This window comes from Prosopis cineraria, unplaced genomic scaffold (genome assembly GCF_029017545.1).
Source record: "Prosopis cineraria cultivar Desert tree isolate PC_DT_omini unplaced genomic scaffold, ASM2901754v1 PC1, whole genome shotgun sequence".
NCBI lineage: Eukaryota > Viridiplantae > Streptophyta > Magnoliopsida > Fabales > Fabaceae > Prosopis > Prosopis cineraria.
In genome coordinates this window covers 51,731,370-51,750,294 of record NW_026555332.1, presented here as the reverse complement: position 1 = coordinate 51,750,294, position 18,925 = coordinate 51,731,370, and the positions used below count along the sequence as shown (strand labels likewise).

Sequence of the window (18,925 nt, the reverse complement as noted above, 5' to 3'; positions counted from 1 at the left end):
TTACATATTAGTTGTGGTGTAAATTAATTTAAATTTATTTTTTTAGGCTTATGTGTAATCATTTTCTTTTAGGATTATAAATATGTTTTTTTATTTTTAAATTAACAATTTTTTTAAAAAAAATAGGGTCGGGCTTTGCAAAACAAAGCCCTAAGATGACCAGAGTTATTAAGGACAGCTCATTTAGGCCCTATCCCTTTAAAGATCAACTATAATTAAGATACTACCATAACAAAAATATTTTAAATTTAAAAATAATCCGAAGAAGTTGATATTAAAAGTAAAGACAAAATAAGCACACCCATAAAAAGATCCATCTATTCTAACTTGATTGGAAAACAACAACCTAAATACATAAGCAGGAATATATGAGCCTTTCCTTTCCCTTAGCTGGTAGGCAACTTTCAAAACTTCATAGCAATCAAGAGTTGACATATGCAAATATCATTGCATTGTTGATTTGGAGGGGGTTAAAAGTGATTGCAAGTTTGCTTGGGCTACAAATATTTAACCACTACCCACGCAACCATTATTAGAATCATGACAAGAAGATCCTGGAGGAGGAGGTGCCTTTAGTGCCCCTTGCTCAACATGGATAACCTCATTTGCACCACCTGCTTCAAGAAAAACATGAAGTCTAGCATGAACATCATTGCAATTGATTACATGTGTATTTGGATTACATTATGACTTAGGTTAGGATAGCTCCAACCTAAGTTGAGATGGCAAAAGCCATCAAAACTTTGGATAAAAAAAAAGGTGAATGAGCGTTGGGAGAGAGCTTTGTAATAAGTGTTGGGGATGTTAGGTAATGTTTTATCAATCTACTCTCTCTTCAATCTCCACTAATGCTCGAATTTGCTTTGCCTTTAGCATTCACGAGTCTTCATGAGTCAACTCTTCACCACCTTCTCGTCTCCGTAGATCTGACCAGAGATTGTGTTCACTGTCGTTGTAGCCATTTGATCTTCCGTCAACTGTGTTGCTTGCATATAATGTTTGAGTTTTCTCGCCATCATGCCTTCTTTCTTCTTGCTAGCTTTTGTTGTGCTTGCCTACCATCTTCTTAAGTTAGTATTCATTGGAGGGTAAGGTGGGTATTTATGGCTTCACACCACTCACCCACGCAACAATCTTGAAAGTAGAGAATCTTTGAAAAAATGACATCATTAACTTCAGCCGTGCGGCCACAGAAGGCCGAACACTTTCCCTCTCTTGTTATCTCCTCTGCATAATACACCAGCTTCTCGATTACAATATCAAGGCATACACCAAGTGCCGAACCATCGACGTGTTTTGCCATAACCAAAACCTCTCAGATCCTTCTTCCATTGCTTTAGCTTTATTCGATGGTAAGGCTCAACTGAAAATCGCCAAAAGGCAAGCAACCATCTATTCACTCTACGCCCTAACTATCAGGAGCATTATAAAGATGAATTGATAGTTCACAAGTTACATTTGAGAAATTGCTAATTCTCTTTATCTGCAGTGCTGTCGCAACTACTAGATCAAACTAGTAGGTGATAGGTTAGCCTTTTCAAGCAAGTATATATACTATATTACAACCTGCCCATATATATATATATACTCTTTTTCCAAACCTTTAGAAAATGGAAGACATAAATCAAGGATGCACTTTACGTAAGAAAATCAGTTGTAGTAATACTCTCTCCCCCCCTTTTTAGGTCTTGCAGAAACATGCAACTTTATTAGCTGACGAGTTTCGCATATATGTGATTTTGCTCCACGATGAGTTTGCCTTTTCAGCAATATTACTAACAATAGAAAGATGATGATGATGATGATTCCTTGTGTGTGCGGGAGAGTTGTTTATGGATTTTTGTGCCAAATGGAAGACATGAATGTTTGATTGAAGGGATGGAATAACAAGATAATGATCTATATTTGCAGCCTAGGAATAACATGAAATTTGAAAATGAAATATTGTGGTTTCCTAATGAGAAAACTATTAAGCATATCTCAATGTATGTGTATAATTAAAAAATAATAGACTATATCATGACAAAAAAATTAAGGCGGAAGAAATTTAGAGACCTAAAGTAAACTCATTATAAAGGCTTATTATAATATAATTTATAAATTATACTAACTGAGACTAACTAAGTTTTACATTCATTTCGATAGCATCAAGTAAAAAAAAAATCACTTTATTTTTTTTAATTTCAAAAATACGCAAATCCATTTTTATATAATTTTTCATTATACAATATCTAAACTAGCTTTTAAATCAAATTATGTAAAAATTTTCTATTACATGTTTTTCTATTTGTAATCTACTCTTTAAAAACATCAAAGATTAGTCACAAAAATATATATAAGAAAAATCGTGTTTATCTTTGTCATTATACACTTTAATTGACTTTTAAATCAAATCATCAAATAAATTTTAATTTATTTAACTGACTTATGAAAAAAAAATCCAAATGTAAATCATGTTAAAGTCACAAACTTTTTTCTAACCTCAATTGCAAAATTTTTTAATCCAAACACACTATACATATTAGTAAAAATGTTCAATACACGCATCCTCAACATGTCTCACATTCAAGCCAGTCGAGGGTCACGATCACAGCAGTAGATTGTATCATTCAAATGATGTGAAATCTCACCGCTGAAATTCATTTGAAGAACGAGATCCTTGTTCCCGGCATCTTAGGCAAAATGCTTCATCTGAGAGATTAACTTCTCAGCTAAAAGGACACACTCTTTTTTCAAACCATTTTGAAGTAATGGAAAATGACTGCTGTTTGAAAACAGAGAGATCCAAATTAACATGATTAACTGTTGAAAATGCAATTGACCCTGCATCTTATGTCCAGCATCTGCGGAATAGCAGCATATATGGAGGAGCGGAAGAGTAAGTATCGCAAACATCACCCAAGCAACAAGGTAAAAAAAGCAGGGTAACAGATCTACTCCTATTCTCAATGGAGACAGTGTCTTGAGTTGCTTCTCTCTTTTCATTTCTAGACTGATCTCCTGTGACTTCTAAATACCAGTTTCTTGCAACGTGTAATTAAGCGTACTAGTTCACTGTGTATGAAAAATGAAATCTATTAGAAACATGAGCACTAGCTTTATGTTTTATCAAATGTTACATATTGATAATTATTCCTATTAATTAACCTCTTGTGTTCATTCTACTTAGGCAAAGCAAGTCCACAATTAGAAGAAAGACGATACCGAGATGACGAGCGTAAATCCCTCAAGAATATATCATCAACGATGTAGCTATACAAGGGCAAAAATTGACAAGTTGCATGCATCATTTCCAAGCGACTGAAAATTCATTTTAGTTCTTCAAGAGTTCTAATCTGTAAGTCATCTCTATTATAGTTTATTCTAACAAAATACCGTTTTATCCTCCCTATGAATGATCCAGTCCTGCCTATCAATTTCCAATATAAACACATCGGAAGCAAGGAGTCTAGCACCATTTTTCAACATCAAAGTATCAAACAGTCAACAATATGCTTACACTGAAAAATAGCATACATAAACTGTAAAGGACCGAGGGCCAGACCTGTCGTATGTGGGAATTGGTTGTATCCACATGCTCATCCAAATTATCCTGAAAATTTTCCAAGGTGAGAAAATCATGAGGAGAAGTCATGGAAGAGATAAAGTATGGAGACGAATTACAACTCCGCTTACCAGAAGCCTAGTATGCAGGCTAAGTTCCTCGTTAACTGCCAATACAATGTGTTTGGTGCTTGCGACTCTCTCTTCCAATATTTCAAGATCTTTATCTTGTTCTGCCTTGAGAGAAATAAAATAAAAATCTTGCAACAGCCAGGAATTCTACGTGAATATCAAGTTTTATCATAACATACCTTTAATAATTTGTCGTTGAAAACCATCAACGCCTTGGTTGTCCCAGCTAACTGCTTTCTTCATGACTTCTTCAGACTTTTTACCAGGGCCTAGCAAGACCAGCCATCTCATTTGCTTTGAAGCTTTTATATCAGCAAGTCTCGGCGTCAATTCATTTCCTGTTCTGTCATTCACAAAGAACTTGAAAAATTTAATGTCAAAACCATGTAATCTAGTCTTCAATTACGGTTGAGATGAATCCTAACTTAGACTAAATCTGTCATTTGTCAAAATATAAATTGCAGCAATAACCAAACTTATCATTGTGGAAAACAATTTTAGCAGGATAATAAAAAAATAGAAAATGCAATAATCGATTCCTATAATTTTATCCTATTTTACTTTTAGTCCCTATACTTTTTTTCAGTGTTTTCAGTCCTTATAGGAACTAAAAACACTGAAACTACAACGATCTGAGAAACAAAATTTTACTGAAACTATAGGGACTGAAAGTAGTAGGAAAAAAATTACAGGGACTAAAAGTAAAAATAAAACTATAAGGACTGATGATTGTGTTTTCCCTTAAAAAATACTTGCATAAGCATTGAATCATATCCTCAATTTCAAATCTGCCTTTGTCTTCAAGTACTGATGATACGTAAGCCTACAACTGTCTGGCCAACCATTTTCAACCCCAAAGTAATGATTGAAAAAAGTAAGAAATAAAAAAAAAAGAAAAAAAAAAAGCCTGTGAAATTATCAGTGTCCAGATCGATAGGTACACACCATAAGATGACTGTGCCACTGCCAAGGCAAAGTATGTAAAATAGTATGACAAATTAAACTTTTTTAATACAAAAGATTATGTCCATTGCTACAGATGGCTTATATAACGAATACTCTGCAATTCAACAGCCTTAGATGCGTGAAGAAGTTACTGATGTAAAAGACCGAATTAATGGAGAAGTTAAAATCGTTACCTGATTGTCCTCATCGTTGTGATTTGATGCCAAATTGTGCCTTAGCTTTGGGGGTTTCACGATCGGAGGCAAAAAATGTAGATGATTTGTGACCCAGTAATGCCTCAGATGTTTCGCCAGTTTTTGTTAAGGTTCTCGTCTTCTCAATCTTCCCAATAACTAGGCTACCACTGCCAAACTTGCAGATGCAGATTCACAGGGCCTAGACTAATCAAAGATTGGTCTAATTTCGAAAATCATTTACTGAATTCAAGAGTGGTAAACTATGCAGCCCACCATCAATATTCATTGCCAATAGCTACAACTTTTATTTTCTTTTATCAAAACATTTTTCAGGCGTGACCCTCAGTTTCCATCTCCCAGTGCAGTAACTTCAATACAAAATAAATATCTTTCCCTCCATGCTGACGTAATTTATTGGCCTCAAAAGAGTATGTATGATTTTTTATCCCTATCCAACTACATCCTGTGAACTCCTTAGCACCTTTATGTTCCACCGCCTTTCTAACTCGAACCATGCTCTCCCACCTGCCCCTCATTTGATATGCTTGAGCCAACACCAAGTAAGGTAAAGAGGATTGTGGTTCCATCTCCATTATTTTCTTTGCCATCCTTTCAATAAATCCCAAGTCTTCATGAAGTGCGCATGTAGAGAGAATTGACTTCCAAATAAGAGCAGTTCTGTATGGCATTGTTTCAATAATGTCAATAGCTTCTTTCAGCCTACCAGCACGACTCAACAACTCCACAGCAAAAGCATAATGCTGTTCCCCTGGTTTAACCCCAAATTCCTTCTCCATAGACGACAATATTTCAATTCCTTCATCAACCAAACTCCCATAGTTGCATGCTAGTAAGACTGCAGCAAGAGTTATTCGGTCTGGTGATGTACCTTCACTAATTAATTCATTGAATAGGTCCATAGCCACAGACACCTCACCATTGAAAGTTAGACCCATCAATATGGTGTTCCAAGATATCAAATCTCTTCTTCTTATTTCATTGAAGATATTCAGGGCATCAAAAATAAAGCCAAATTTTGCATACATTTCAACGAGTGCATTGGCAACCACTGAATCTGACTCAAAACCCGATTTAAGAACCAAAGAATGGATTTGATAACCCAGTTCTACTTTTAACATACTGGAAAAACAACTCAGAAGACAGCTAACCATGTATTCAGTTGGCCTAACATTGTTCCTCAAGGTCAGAACAAAAAGTCCTAAAGCCTCATCTCCTAAACCATATCTAGCATAGCTTGAAATCATGGAACTGCACAGAGCTGAGTCCCAATGACCTTGTTCTCTAAAAAGCTGTACAGAATCCTCCAATCTGTTGCATTTGGAAAAGAGGTCAATAGCTGCACTTGATACAATGCTATTATAAATGAATCCCATCTTGAAACAAAAGGCAAAAATTTGCTTACCCTTTTCCAAATCTTGCAGGTTAGAGCACACACTGATCAATATTGAAGATGTAAACTGGTCAGGTAACAACTCTGCGCTTCTCATGTGATGGAACTGCTCTAATGCCAATTCTTGATGTCCGGCACTATGGCAGGCCCCGATCAAAGAATTCCAAGATATAATATCCAACTGGTTCATGGTCAGAATCACACCAAAAGCATAATCAACAAGACCGAAATTCCCATACATATTTACTAAAGAATTCCCAAGTACCAAATTTGAGAAATCTGCCCCACTTCTGATCAACCTGCCATGAATTTGCTTACCTTGATAAGGACTTGACAAGAGTGACATCATAATGGTGTAAGTGAATGCACTTGGCCTCGTGCCAATATTTTGCATCTCAAGGAAAATTTGAAAAGCTTGATTACCAAACCCATGAGATGCATAACCTGAAATCATCGTGTTCCAACTGACTACATCTCTCACAGGCATTTCATCAAACAAATGGCTGGCCTTCTCGAGATGACCACTTCTGAGCAACCCTTTTAAACAGATATTCCAGGACGTAGAATTCTTATATCTAATATCATCAAATCCTTTCAAGACATCACTCACCATACCAAACTTGGAGTACAGATCGAGACAGCGATTACCCAAATAGGTGTAGACATTAAAACCCAATTTTATCAACTGGGCATGGATAATTTTGTTGAATTTTAGAGATTTTTTGGACAAGCAATAGTCTAAAAGAGCAGAAAAACAGGAGAGTGAATTTTGAGGACCTTGTCCAAGCTTTAAATATGGGTACATACATGTGCTATGAGAAAGAAGGTGATTGAGAGCCGAACTTGAGATAAAGCATAATGCATTACATGTTGGAACGGAGCTTCCCGGAATTTCTATTTTTGAACATCTGTTGCTAACACATTTGGAATACTTGGAAGATAGATCATATTTTGTAGACTAGCTTCTGTGGGCAACGTTCCCCTGGTTCTTGGCGCTTCCACAAGCAGCAGGGACAGTCAATCCTGCATCCACAGAACGTTCCCCTGGTTCTTGGCGCTTCCACAAGCAGCAGGGACAGTCAATCCTGCATCCACATTCTGTGCTTATCCCGTGTCCATATTGTCTAGAGAAAAAAATTTCAAACTTAAGAGTGGTGTACAGCTGAAGATTAAGAAAGAAGTAGAAAATTGGGAGATTATGCCTTGACAAGAAGATAAACACTCCTGTTAAGAAAAACAACATATTTAATAAAAATGGCATTTGAATGTTGATATTCTAATTTCTCAAATAATTAGAAGCCTATTCTTAAACATTTGGGCATAAAATAAGATATACGAAATACATGATTCTGACCTTTCATACATCATGAGAAACAGAGGTGCCTTGATTCTTTTCACAGGTTGCATTCTCAATTTTTTCTCAGAAATAGATTTCCAAAGCGATGGTAAATTTATATGTCCACAAATGAATATCACAATAAGGGGAAGGGGAAGCTAGATAACCATTCATCTCCAGGTTTGAGTCATGGGAATTTCTAGCTTCCAATGAATATCATAAAAGAGATCATCAAGGGAAGATTGAGAAAATCTTTTAACACAATGGCTTCTTTACTTCAACTCATTTCTTGTTTCTTTTCCATAAAACAACAAAAAGACAGCACAATTTGTTCTCGAAGATTCAATTTTGTCTATTAAGAATTTCAATATACTATCCTTTTGCACTGTGACCACTCAGTCTACAGCTCATTGCAAGATTTAGCTCTCCAGCAGATGTACAAGACATCCACTCAAAAGATAAGAAAGCTAAAATCAGAAGATATAATCACATCAGCATGTTAGAGCTCTCTAATCATATTTCAGAATGATAGGGAGTCTTAAATATGATAAAGCTCTCCAAATAGTATGTCACCAAAACTCCTTAGAAGCAATAACACTTGATGGTTTTGCACATCTACATTTTTCAAGGGCACGTAAAGAAGCAGTTTAGGATAAAAGAGAAAAGACACAAACGATCAGAAATGACTTCAGGAAGAAATATACAAGAAATTTTACGTATTTTTTGTCTGAAACTAAAGCATGGGAGGGAATAACTTTAACGCCGAATGCGCGGCACTAAACATCTAATTGAAGTATACGAAATCTCTTGCAACAAAAGCAACCAAATGCAAATAGCCTCATGCCCTCATCCCTACCCAACTGCTTCTCCACGCTCTAGAAGCGAAACCTCCCCATTTCAAAAGAAACAAAACGTTCGGCCATATAATCACTTTGATTCACCAGCCATTGTGATGCGCACAAGAGATAGCCTTGGGTACCCACTTCACTCCCCGTCCCTACATCTTAAGGCGTTGAACAATGGCATGGCACTGCAACAGTTAATAATAGCCCGCGACAAATGCAACGCTTCCACGGAACAAGTAGAAGGAGAAAACAAAGTGACACGCAACAGAATTTATCAAAGACAACAATATTTAACAATACATCATCATTACAAATTGGACAAGAAAAATTTTATACATATTAATAACTTCATAAGAAGCGATAATCTAAAACCTCATCAGCGGAGTGTTCAGATGCGTAAAAGATATATATATATATAAATTCCTATTTAACAGACATCGGAAGTACACAAAACTATCAAGTGTGATAGTCCAGACACAGACCGCCTGAGATGTTTAAGCGCAAATTATCAGGTTAGTAAGGGGAGCTTACACAGAAACAATGGCGGCCCGGCTGCGTCTAAGTTCCGAAGTTAGGGCGAGAGGAGAGTCCAGGAATCCCGACGGGAGGGACTTTGTAAGTGGAAGTAGAGCGCCAAGGATTTACCAGAACTTAAATGAGCTTCTCCTTGCCGTACATTCATTTGTGGACATCTTGATTTACCCAAACTTTGGACATCTATTTCTGAGAAAAAAATTGAGAATGCAGCCTGGTGAAAAAATCAAGGCACCTCTGTTTCTTGCGATGCATGAAATCTATTTCATGAGTAGAAGCAATTAGTTCGTTAGATTCAACTCCCGCATGTCTCCTTGTCTTCCTTTTTGTCCCCACCTTTCAAAAACTCTTCCTTCTGACGATTTTGAGGAACCTTGCTGCAAGAGAGTACATTAATCACCCGAGTGATGTTGCTTCCATCTATTTATCCCACCTCGTGGGCACGTTTTGGCCACCCTCTTTCCTCGAGATATTTCAGTATTTTATACGAGTAAATAATGAGTTTTAATGAGTAGTTGAAATTAATAAGATTTTAATATCAATTTGTGATCATGATTAAATTACACGGTTAAATAAAGGCAGATATTAAAAAGAGCATGCAATTTTTAATGATATCAACTATGTTTTAGTTAAAAAGGATTGTTAGAAATACCTTGCAGTTTCAATGGAGAGTTACATATAAATCTTAAATAAGGAAACTAATAATTTATTTTAATTGAAGATTATGAAATTGCTTTATTTAAGCTTTCACTTCTAAATTTGTAAATGATAAACTTCAAATTTGTTAGTATTAAAATCACTTTACTTAATTTAAAAATTTAGTTGAAGAGATTATAAAATCATTTTATTTGAGCTGAAAAATATTTTTCCTTTAAAACATGCAAAATTAGTCCCAATCTTGCAATTAACCAACTTCACATTTACTATTACTTGAATAAAATTATTTTAATTCAGTTAGAAATTTAGTTGAAAGGAACTTTGAAATCACTTACTTTATTTGAATAAAAAATATTTTTACTTCCAAACTTATAGTTAGCCAATTTAAAATTTGTTAATGCAGAAATCATATTAATTGAATTAGAAATATAGTTGAAGGGGTTATGAAATTATTCTATTTGAGTTGAAAAAAAAAATTTACTCTTAAGACTCACAAACTTGGTCACCAAACATAAACATTTTAGTCAAATATTTAAACTACAAAAAAGAACTTGTCCTAAAATATAATTTCATAATTTCCTGGTCCATATTGGTTACGAAGGTTCTTATATGTGATTTTTCCCAAAAAAATAATAACGGTCTTTTAATTGGGAGAGTGGGAAAATAGGGGGGGGGGGGGAATGGAAGTCTAAAGCTGAAACACTGAAGAGTCTAACAATTAAGCGATGCCCAATTACTAAAAGAATAAAATAAAATACGAAAGGAACAAGCATTTTTTCCCAATTGATCATTGATCAGTAATACAATATTTAATTTAAATATAAATATTCAATAAAAATCGTACATTCATTTAATTCTTTGTCTATTAAGATGGATGGTCAAAATTTTTCACAGCACCTCCCCTACGATAGATTATTGGCAAGAAAAAAATTTAAAAATAAGCAGGAAAAGTTTATAATAAAAGTCAGGACAGCATTAGTAAACACGCAAAAAGATCCATCTATTCTAATTTGATTGGGAAACAATAACTTAAATAAACATGCATGAAAATATGAGCTTTTCCCCTTGCTGGTACGGTAACTCTCAAAACTTCATAGCAATCAAAAGTTGACACATGCACATAATGCTGCATTGCTGATTTGGAGGGGGATAAAAGTGATTGGAAGTTCGCGTGTGCTACAAATATTTAACCAGTGCCCATGCAAAAATTATCAGAATAGCGATAACAAGGACTAACAAGATCAAGCAGGAGCAACCGCCTTTAGTGCCCTTGTTCAACACGGCCAACCTCCTTTGTACCATCTGCTTCAAGAGAAACATCAAGTCCAGCATGAAAGTTATCGCAACTGATTACGCATATTATTCAAAAGTTCAATACACACATCCTCGACATTTCTCACATTCAAGCTTGTCGAGGGTTATGATCACAACAGCAGATTGTATCTTTCAAACAAAGTAAAATTTCTACCGTTGAAATTCATTTAAAGAACGAGATCGTTGTTTCCTGAGATCTTAAGCAAAAAAGTTCATCTAAGATATTAACTTCTCAACTAGCAGCAGATATGTAATTTTTTTTTTCAAACCACTTTGAAGTCATAGAAGATCACTGCTGTTTGAAAACAGAGAGATCCAAAGTAACAGGTCTCATAGGAAGGATGTTTCAACAGTCATACGATTAACTATTGAAAATGCAAGTGACCTTGCATCTTTTGTCCAGCATCTGCGCAATAGCAGCGTATATGAAGGAGCCGAAGAGTAAGTAATGCAAACATTACTCAAGCAACAAGGAAAAAAATCAAGGTAACAAATCTACTCCTGTTCTCAATGGACTGTGTCTTGAGTTGCTTCTTTCTTTTCATTTCTAGAGTGACCTTGTCCTGTGACTTCTAAATACCAGTCTCTTGCAACCTGTAATTAAGTGTACTAGTTCCATTTGGATGAAGAATAAAATCTATTCTAGACATCAGGACTAGCTCTACGTTTTATCAAATGTTACATATTGATAATTATTCCTATGAATTAGCTTGTTATCTTCATTCTACTAAGACAAAGCAAGTCCACAAATTGAAGAAAGATGATACTGAGATGATGAATGTGAATCCTTCAAGAACATATCATCAATAAGGTTTTTATACAAGGGTAAAAAATGACACGTGGAATGGTCATTTCCCAGCAATTGAAAATTCGTTTTACTTCTTAGAGTTATATTCCGTACATCATCTCAATATAGTTTATCCTAACAAAATGCCGTTTATACTTTCTATAAATGATCCAGTCCTGCCTGTCAAATCCAAAAATTTCCAATATCAACATATCTGAAAGCAAGTAGTCTAGCACCATTTTTCAACATCAAACAGTCAACAATATGCTTATACTAACAAATAGCATACATGAATTGTGAAGGACCAAGGGCCAAACCTGTAGGCGGGAATTGGTTGTATCCACATGCTCATTCAAATTATCCTGAAAATTTTCCAAGGTGAGAAAATCATGAGGAGAAGTCATGGAAGAAGATAAAGTATGGAGACGAATTACAACTCCGCTTACTAGAAGCCTAGTATGTAGGCTAAGTTCCTCGTTAACTGCCAATGCAATGTGTTTGGTGCTTGTAACTGTCTCTTCCAATTTTTCAAGATCTTCATCTTGTTCTGCCTTGAGAAAAATAAAATAAAAATCTTCCAACAGCCAGGAACCCTACGTGAATATTAAGTTTTGTCATAACATACCTTTAATAATTTGTCGTTGAAAACCAACAACGCCTTGGTTGTTCATGCTAGCTGCTTTCTTCATGACTTCTTCAGATTTTTTATCAGGGCCTAGCAAACTATCTCTATTAGCAAGACCAGACATGTTAAGGGTAGCAGCCATCTCATTTGCTTTGGAGCTTATATTAGCAAGTAAGTCTTGGCGTCGATTGGTTTCTTTTCCTGTTCTGTTATTCACGAAGAACTTGAAAAATTTAATGTTCAAGCCATGCATTCTAATCTTAAATTGTAGTTGATATGAATCCTAAGCTAGACCAAATCCGTTATTTGTCAAAATATAAATTGCAGTAATTATCAATTTTAAATGCCATGGATAACAATTGATATTTTCCCATAAATAACAAGGTAATTGCTACACAGAATATATCTTCTGCACATATAGAGGCCTCAGAAAAGACATACATGGATATCTATTTACCGTATTCTCTTGATATATCGAAATGCAACTAGAAAACATGTTAATTATAAATGATAAAGAACAGAGATGCAATTTAGTTTTCTACTTCTTGTCATTTGAGGTCAGTCAAATGTCAGGGAAGGCTATCAGCGGATGCATCTGTCATTCATTGGTACATTTCACAGTCATAGCCTGATTATACATCCTTAAGGAAAAAGTCAACTTCAAAAGAATACTTACATTGGTTGCTTGCCAGGAAGCGTTGTGAGAAGTGACTGCAGAATTTCGACTTTAGTCCTCAGTATGGTTACTTTTCTCCGGGCTGCTGATAGATGACGCTGCGTTTCAGGCCCAGAAGGGGGCAGACCACTCTTAGCAGAAATCATTCCCCTGACTTCTTCTGCTAGTTTTGATGCTTCGTTATATTGTCTAACCCATGGATCCGATGCCATTTTAGTTTAAAGATTATCCTTGAAAATTTTCAGCCCAATCAATCTTACTGGAGTCAGCATTATTAAAAGATAAACAACTGATGAATAGCAAATAATGGGGAGCGAAGACATATATGAATAAGAAATTTTCTTTATGTTTCACTTATCCTGACAACCAGATCTTCAATCTTAACCAGCGAAGAGTTGAAAAGAAAAATAATTCGAAGTTAACAAACTTGTAACTCACTTCTGCAAAGCAGAAAACTTAAATTAGATTACAAGTCGAAAAGTGAGTTTGCCTTCTGCTTGAAGAAGCAAATGAAATTCAGAATAACAATTCTGTGATGAGATGAGACATTTATAGAACAAAAGCTAGCAACAGCCAGCATACCAATTATTCGGATCTCCACTGTCCAAAAAAAGAAAGAAAGAAAGAAACCAGCAAAAGAACAAAAGAAAAATTGCCCGTGCACAGATCAGGGTTTATGATATTCTCGATTAGGGGGGAAGAGAAGTGGAGGATATGGAACTTCAGAGTCTCCTGCCAATAAATCTAAATATAGTAAACTTGACTAATCCATGAAGAACTCAAAAAGCAATCACTAATTCAGGATACTGATGCAACTATAAGAGCTGAATTTTTAAGTGTGTTGACACATCAGGGTAAAAAGCTCAACAGCTACGAAAAAGTCAAAGCACACGAGGGGTAAACCGGTAAAGCAAAATCAGAATGTAGGTATAGTGCAGAATTTTTCTTGAATATGAGTAGCAATAAACGTCACAGCCCCAGATAAAGGAAAATGTTGTCAAACGTAGATCACGAAATCAATTTTTCTGACCCCTGAAAGGCGATAGAAGATGGATAATGTAAATAATCTAAACATATTCTCATTCAGGAACACAAATATCCACTAAAGCATGTTTTAATGCTTTGCGTTCTGTGGAATGTCCTTTATGTTCCAATAAGAAATCATCCATGTCAGAGATGATATCTGATCACCACATGCTTTTATGATGGGAAGGAAATTCTTAGAGTTGGCCCTGATAATGGTAGCCAGCATACACCCCTGACTGGACAATCACTACTGAGTACTGACAGTAATAACCATAAATTCAAAACGAAACGAATCACAGACCAATGACACGTATAGAAGAAATATCTATATATTTTCTCTCTACCCCTCGATCTCCTTCCCCTCTCATTCAGTGATTGGAATTACTCCATCGATTATGAGAAAATGAGGACAATGTTTTAATAATTAGACACCGAATTCACCTGCAATCTAATTGCAGTTTCCAGTCTTCTAGCATTCTCAGCAGTTAAACATGCCAACGAAAAGAAACCGCATAAGCTAAGAATCATAAAGTGAGAGAGGAAATCGCATAAAATTGACATTGCAAGGCCCTACCTTTTTCTGCCAATTGAATCGGAACAACGAGGAAGATGAATAGGGAGGGGGGCGGGAAGAGCAAGGTTTTGTCGCTTCCGTATGAATGCTCATCAATGACTACAAACGGATCAAGTGCATGGCACTTTTCAATCAGGGATGAGCCAATATGCGTGTGTATATATATATATATATATAGCTTTCTTTATTATGAGCGGTTGTCCTCTACTATGACGAGTGCGGGATTAGGATTAGGAGTTGTGAGATGGTAAATGTTAATAACTAAATAAGATTATCTTGAGCCCAGAAAACAACAACAACAAAAAATAAATAAGATTTATCTTCATTTCTTGTAACCAGAAAATGTATTTTTTATCATAAAAGATGTTATATATCTCTCTGACTCTCTCTGATGATAAATAAATGACATTATTTATAATTTATAAGCATTAAAATTTATTATAAATTTATATTTTATATTATATATATTAATTGATACTGAAGATAAGATTAGTATTTTTTGGCACCAATTAAAAAAAACTAAATCATCAAATAATAAATATAAAATGGAGTATCAATTAAGGTTGAGAATTCAAATTCCCCTGAAGTGAATAAAAAAAATAAATTTCTGGCCAATGATACTGATAAGTTGACATATAATTGTTAATTTTTTTAAAAAATCATTTTTAATAATTTTTGTTGTTGGAATATACCAAGGATAGATACTACTTTTGATGAGCATAGCAAAATATCTGCAAAATAAATTGTACAAATTGATTATGATTTCGGTAGTTTAGCTTCTTATAAATCTATATGATTGTATCCTAATTATATGAATATTAATCACGCTGCAGGGTGTGATGAGTCCTAGTCTTAGAGGGTGTAAGGGGCCGAAGATAAGCCCAGTCCATCGTGAACTCATCGAGCAAACTGGGGGGGAAAAAGTGCCCGGAAAAGTCATCACATTCGATTACCTTTCTTCTTATGTCGTGCCGTGAAATTCCAGTGTTGAACTCCATTCCATGATTGCTATAAATGATCATTGGTTTAAGTGTCTTTCTTTCTCAACTGTCATAAATTGCTACTTCGCTTTTAAATTAAAAAAAAACGATCATATATTTCATTGTTTGTTATAAAAAAATAAACTTTAAGAAGCATTAATTATATTTTTTTCAAATTATCCCTCTTAAATAAATAGTATTATTTAATTAGAGAAAAAAATAGTAAATTATTAATTATAATAATATTTACAAACATTTTAATTTCAAACGTAATTATTGTAGTGAACTATTTTTTTTAAATCACGTGAATTTGTTGAAATTTTCCTACGTTTAACGGGGAGATTACATGGGATGTGATCATTAATTCTTGCATTCTCCAAAAGTATACGAGAGCTGATTTTGTTCACGGATCACCTTTTTGCGTGTTTCATCCCATCGAGATTTTATGGAGTTATTCCCAAGGTTCGTTTTTGCATGTTATGTCTTGGCAAACACAGCTGCTTGATTTTAACTGGGAAAGCATTTTCAGCGCTGGATAAACTAGATCTTGGTTATACCCTCTCCGGCTCTCTCTGTCAAATTAAACGATCATCTTAAAAGTATTTCGTTGTTTTAAAATATAATAAAAAATCAAATTTTATTAATAATATGTTTCAAATAATATCCTTTGAATTTACCTGCGTCAATTCAAGTTCCCAAATATTATGGATTCTATGAATAGCAAAATCTCCTCCTGAAAAACCAAGTCACTTTCTCAAACTTCTCAACTTACTTAAGTCAAGTCGGTTTTGTCCTCTTCTAATATTCACATCCTTCCTTGTTCACTACTTCCTAAAAAAACTTGTCATCTCATTAATGGTAGGCTTTTTGACTTCTTTTGGGAACTCCGTGATCGTAAAAAAAATATTCATCTCACTTAAAAAGGAAACTCTCTTCCACCGTATCAGGTCTAGAGTTTTGGGTATTTGGAATACCATGACTATGAACCTTGCCTTATTATCCAATTAAGTCTGGGTGTAATATCTCAAAAATTTAAATCAAATTAAGTAAAATAAAATAGAGTAATTGAGTTAATTAATGAGGTGTATGGTCAAATAGTTCTTATGAGTGATTTTGATTGTGGTTTCAACTCGAAATTGGGTCACCCACACATCAAAACGGGAGGAAATATGAACGAAAAAAAAAGAGCTTATATGTCATATGTCACAACATGTAGCACGTCCAATGCAGTGCACATAAAATGAAGAACCTCTCTTTGCCACGTTTCGCCATATAAGGTGCATGCACTGCAACGCACGGTCAAAAATTTGTAGAAATAAGTCTGCATCAATTTGCAAAATTAAAAGAAAAGGAAGGAGAAAACAAGGAGCATTCACTAAGCTCTACTAGAGTTCGAGTTTAAGGATCCTTAGGGATATTTTAGAGCTTTCTAACATTAAATGTAAGTCCATTATGCCCTTCATTTCCATCCTTTTATTTTCTCTATATTAGAGTTTGAGTTTGAGTTGGATTGATGATTTTCAATCCATAATGGCTATAATTTTAAACTTACTAACTTAAATAGAGTTAGTAAGAGTCGTTCAAGTTAGTTAAATTTAGCATTTATGGTTGCACAAGTTTTTGGTTAGCAAGTCACATAAATACCAGAAAATAACCATAAATGACATGGTTGAGGTGTTTAATGGTTATTAATAGTGATTTAATGGTTTATTATTACAATTTGCATTTATAATTGATTGATATGCAATTGTACAGGCTAGATTGACTTTAGTTACTGAATGGTTGTATTCACCCCTCATTCTTTAATATTACAAGGGACTAGCTCACTGGATCAGGATCGAAAAAAAATCTAAAGGCGTAGGATCTTATGTAAATCCTAATAGAAAGCCTCATAGTATATTAATTATGTATATTTTGTTGATAATTAGCCAACTAGGAATTCATTTTTTGCTACTTACACTATTTGTAAAATGATTTGAATGCGTATTTTGTGTTTTGTGTTGCATGCAATATAGTTATAAAGTTAAATAGGGCTAACATACTAGTACAAGTAAAGGAACATGTAAATGAATGAATATCATAAATATTATGTTGATTTATGAGAATTTAGATCCCCCTCATGTTTTTGTGACATAAAAAAGTGGAGAAAAATAAGTAGAAAGGCCTTTGTGCCATATGCCACGTTGCATGCATGATGGGCTGTGGCTATTTTCGGGCTAAGAGATAGGAGGCTATTTTCTCTGTGCCACATGACGTGGCGCGTGAGGAGAGGTGCCGTGGCTCACAGTACAAGTTCTATAGAAATAAGTCATGAATTAATGTGAAAAAAAAAGGAAAAGAAAGGGAAAATGGGGGAGCTTGTCTTTGCTATGCTAGGGCACTATTTTAGGGAGGATTGGAGAAGGTTTGAGGCTCCTAATCACCTAAGGTAAGGCTTCTCAACCCCTTTTCTCCATTCCTTTCCATTTTCTCAAATATTGAGTTAGGATTTGAATAGGAATGATGGTTTTCAGTCTAAATAGGTTATAGGTCTGAACCATTGACTCAGATAGAGATAATGGGAGTTGTTTAGATATTTAAATCTAGAAATAATAAGTTTTATATCTTTGATTGGTAAGATCATAAATATTTGAAAAATGATATTAATAAGGGTTGCTGCAAGAGTTGTAATGCCATTAATAGGAGGTTTAATAGCTCATTGATGATATTGGGAGTTAAAGATAGATAATAAATTTAATGGCTAGATCCAAACGTGAACAATATGGGCATTGAATGATTTAGTATAAACAGAAGTGTGAAAGTTGATAGGGTGCTCTTGACAATGTTGATGAATTTAAAACTAGTTAGTTATAGATTGAGCTCTTGGATACCATTGAGGCTTAGGAGATCAAGTTTGGAAGCTAGAATATTGAAAGGCAAACTTTTGACCTCTCAAAAATTTGAGATAACCAAGAAAATCTTACTTTAAGTAGTTATATATTAATTGCAATGCAATGTGAAATGTGTGGTTAGCATGTGAATTGTGACTTGTGAATATGTGTAACCTGCTATGAAACTTTGTATTTACATAATTGCTTTAAGATGAATTGTAAAGTTGCAAAAAAGACTTTAAAATGAATACAAAATGCAATGTGGTGTGAAGTTGAATAGTTGATGATGATTTTGATAAAGATAAATGTGTTGAGTTTGAAAGTAGTCAATTTATGTGATAGATGTAAAAATAAGTATTGATGCTCACTCGAGTAGCGCACGATCATAAGCCTAACGTGTTGATTTTGATAATGAATAAATGAGAATGTGAAAAATGATTAAGCATCTTACATGGCATGATCAATGGGAGGGA

At 34.6% G+C, this 18,925-nt stretch overlaps 2 protein-coding genes across 19 annotated transcripts; both read right to left on the bottom strand.

The window, feature by feature from the left end:
• Positions 1 to 255: 255 nt before the first annotated feature.
• On the bottom strand, positions 256 to 9,354 carry LOC129309986 (syntaxin-51-like). 17 transcript variants are annotated; one of them, XR_008592984.1, is made up of 7 exons: positions 8,941 to 9,354; positions 4,815 to 7,352; positions 3,855 to 4,018; positions 3,676 to 3,776; positions 3,545 to 3,592; positions 2,631 to 3,054; positions 256 to 614 (listed from the first exon to the last, which is right to left on the bottom strand). XR_008592984.1 is itself a non-coding variant. In XM_054951854.1 (7 exons), exons 3-7 carry the CDS (start codon positions 4,826 to 4,828, stop codon positions 573 to 575), a joined length of 369 nt encoding a protein of 122 aa, XP_054807829.1. In that variant the 5' UTR covers positions 4,829 to 6,146; positions 6,241 to 7,352; positions 8,941 to 9,346; the 3' UTR covers positions 256 to 572. The 17 variants fall into 17 exon arrangements, 4 of the variants coding, with proteins under 4 accessions (XP_054807829.1, XP_054807821.1, XP_054807838.1 ...); XM_054951854.1 differs by lacking the exon at positions 2,631 to 3,054 and having other exon boundaries at positions 4,815 to 6,146; positions 6,241 to 7,352; positions 8,941 to 9,346; XR_008592985.1 differs by lacking the exon at positions 256 to 614 and adding an exon at positions 622 to 1,363.
• A 1,042-nt stretch (positions 9,355 to 10,396) lies between these two features.
• On the bottom strand, positions 10,397 to 14,722 carry LOC129310045 (syntaxin-52-like). 2 transcript variants are annotated; one of them, XM_054951875.1, is made up of 6 exons: positions 14,603 to 14,722; positions 13,003 to 13,232; positions 12,327 to 12,532; positions 12,148 to 12,248; positions 12,019 to 12,063; positions 10,397 to 10,902 (listed from the first exon to the last, which is right to left on the bottom strand). In XM_054951875.1, the coding sequence occupies exons 2-6, from the start codon at positions 13,212 to 13,214 to the stop codon at positions 10,777 to 10,779; spliced, it is 690 nt and encodes a 229-aa protein (XP_054807850.1). In that variant the 5' UTR covers positions 13,215 to 13,232; positions 14,603 to 14,722; the 3' UTR covers positions 10,397 to 10,776. The 2 variants fall into 2 exon arrangements, with proteins under 2 accessions (XP_054807850.1, XP_054807857.1); XM_054951882.1 differs by lacking the exon at positions 14,603 to 14,722 and having other exon boundaries at positions 13,003 to 14,398.
• Between the last annotated feature and the right edge of the window lie 4,203 nt (positions 14,723 to 18,925).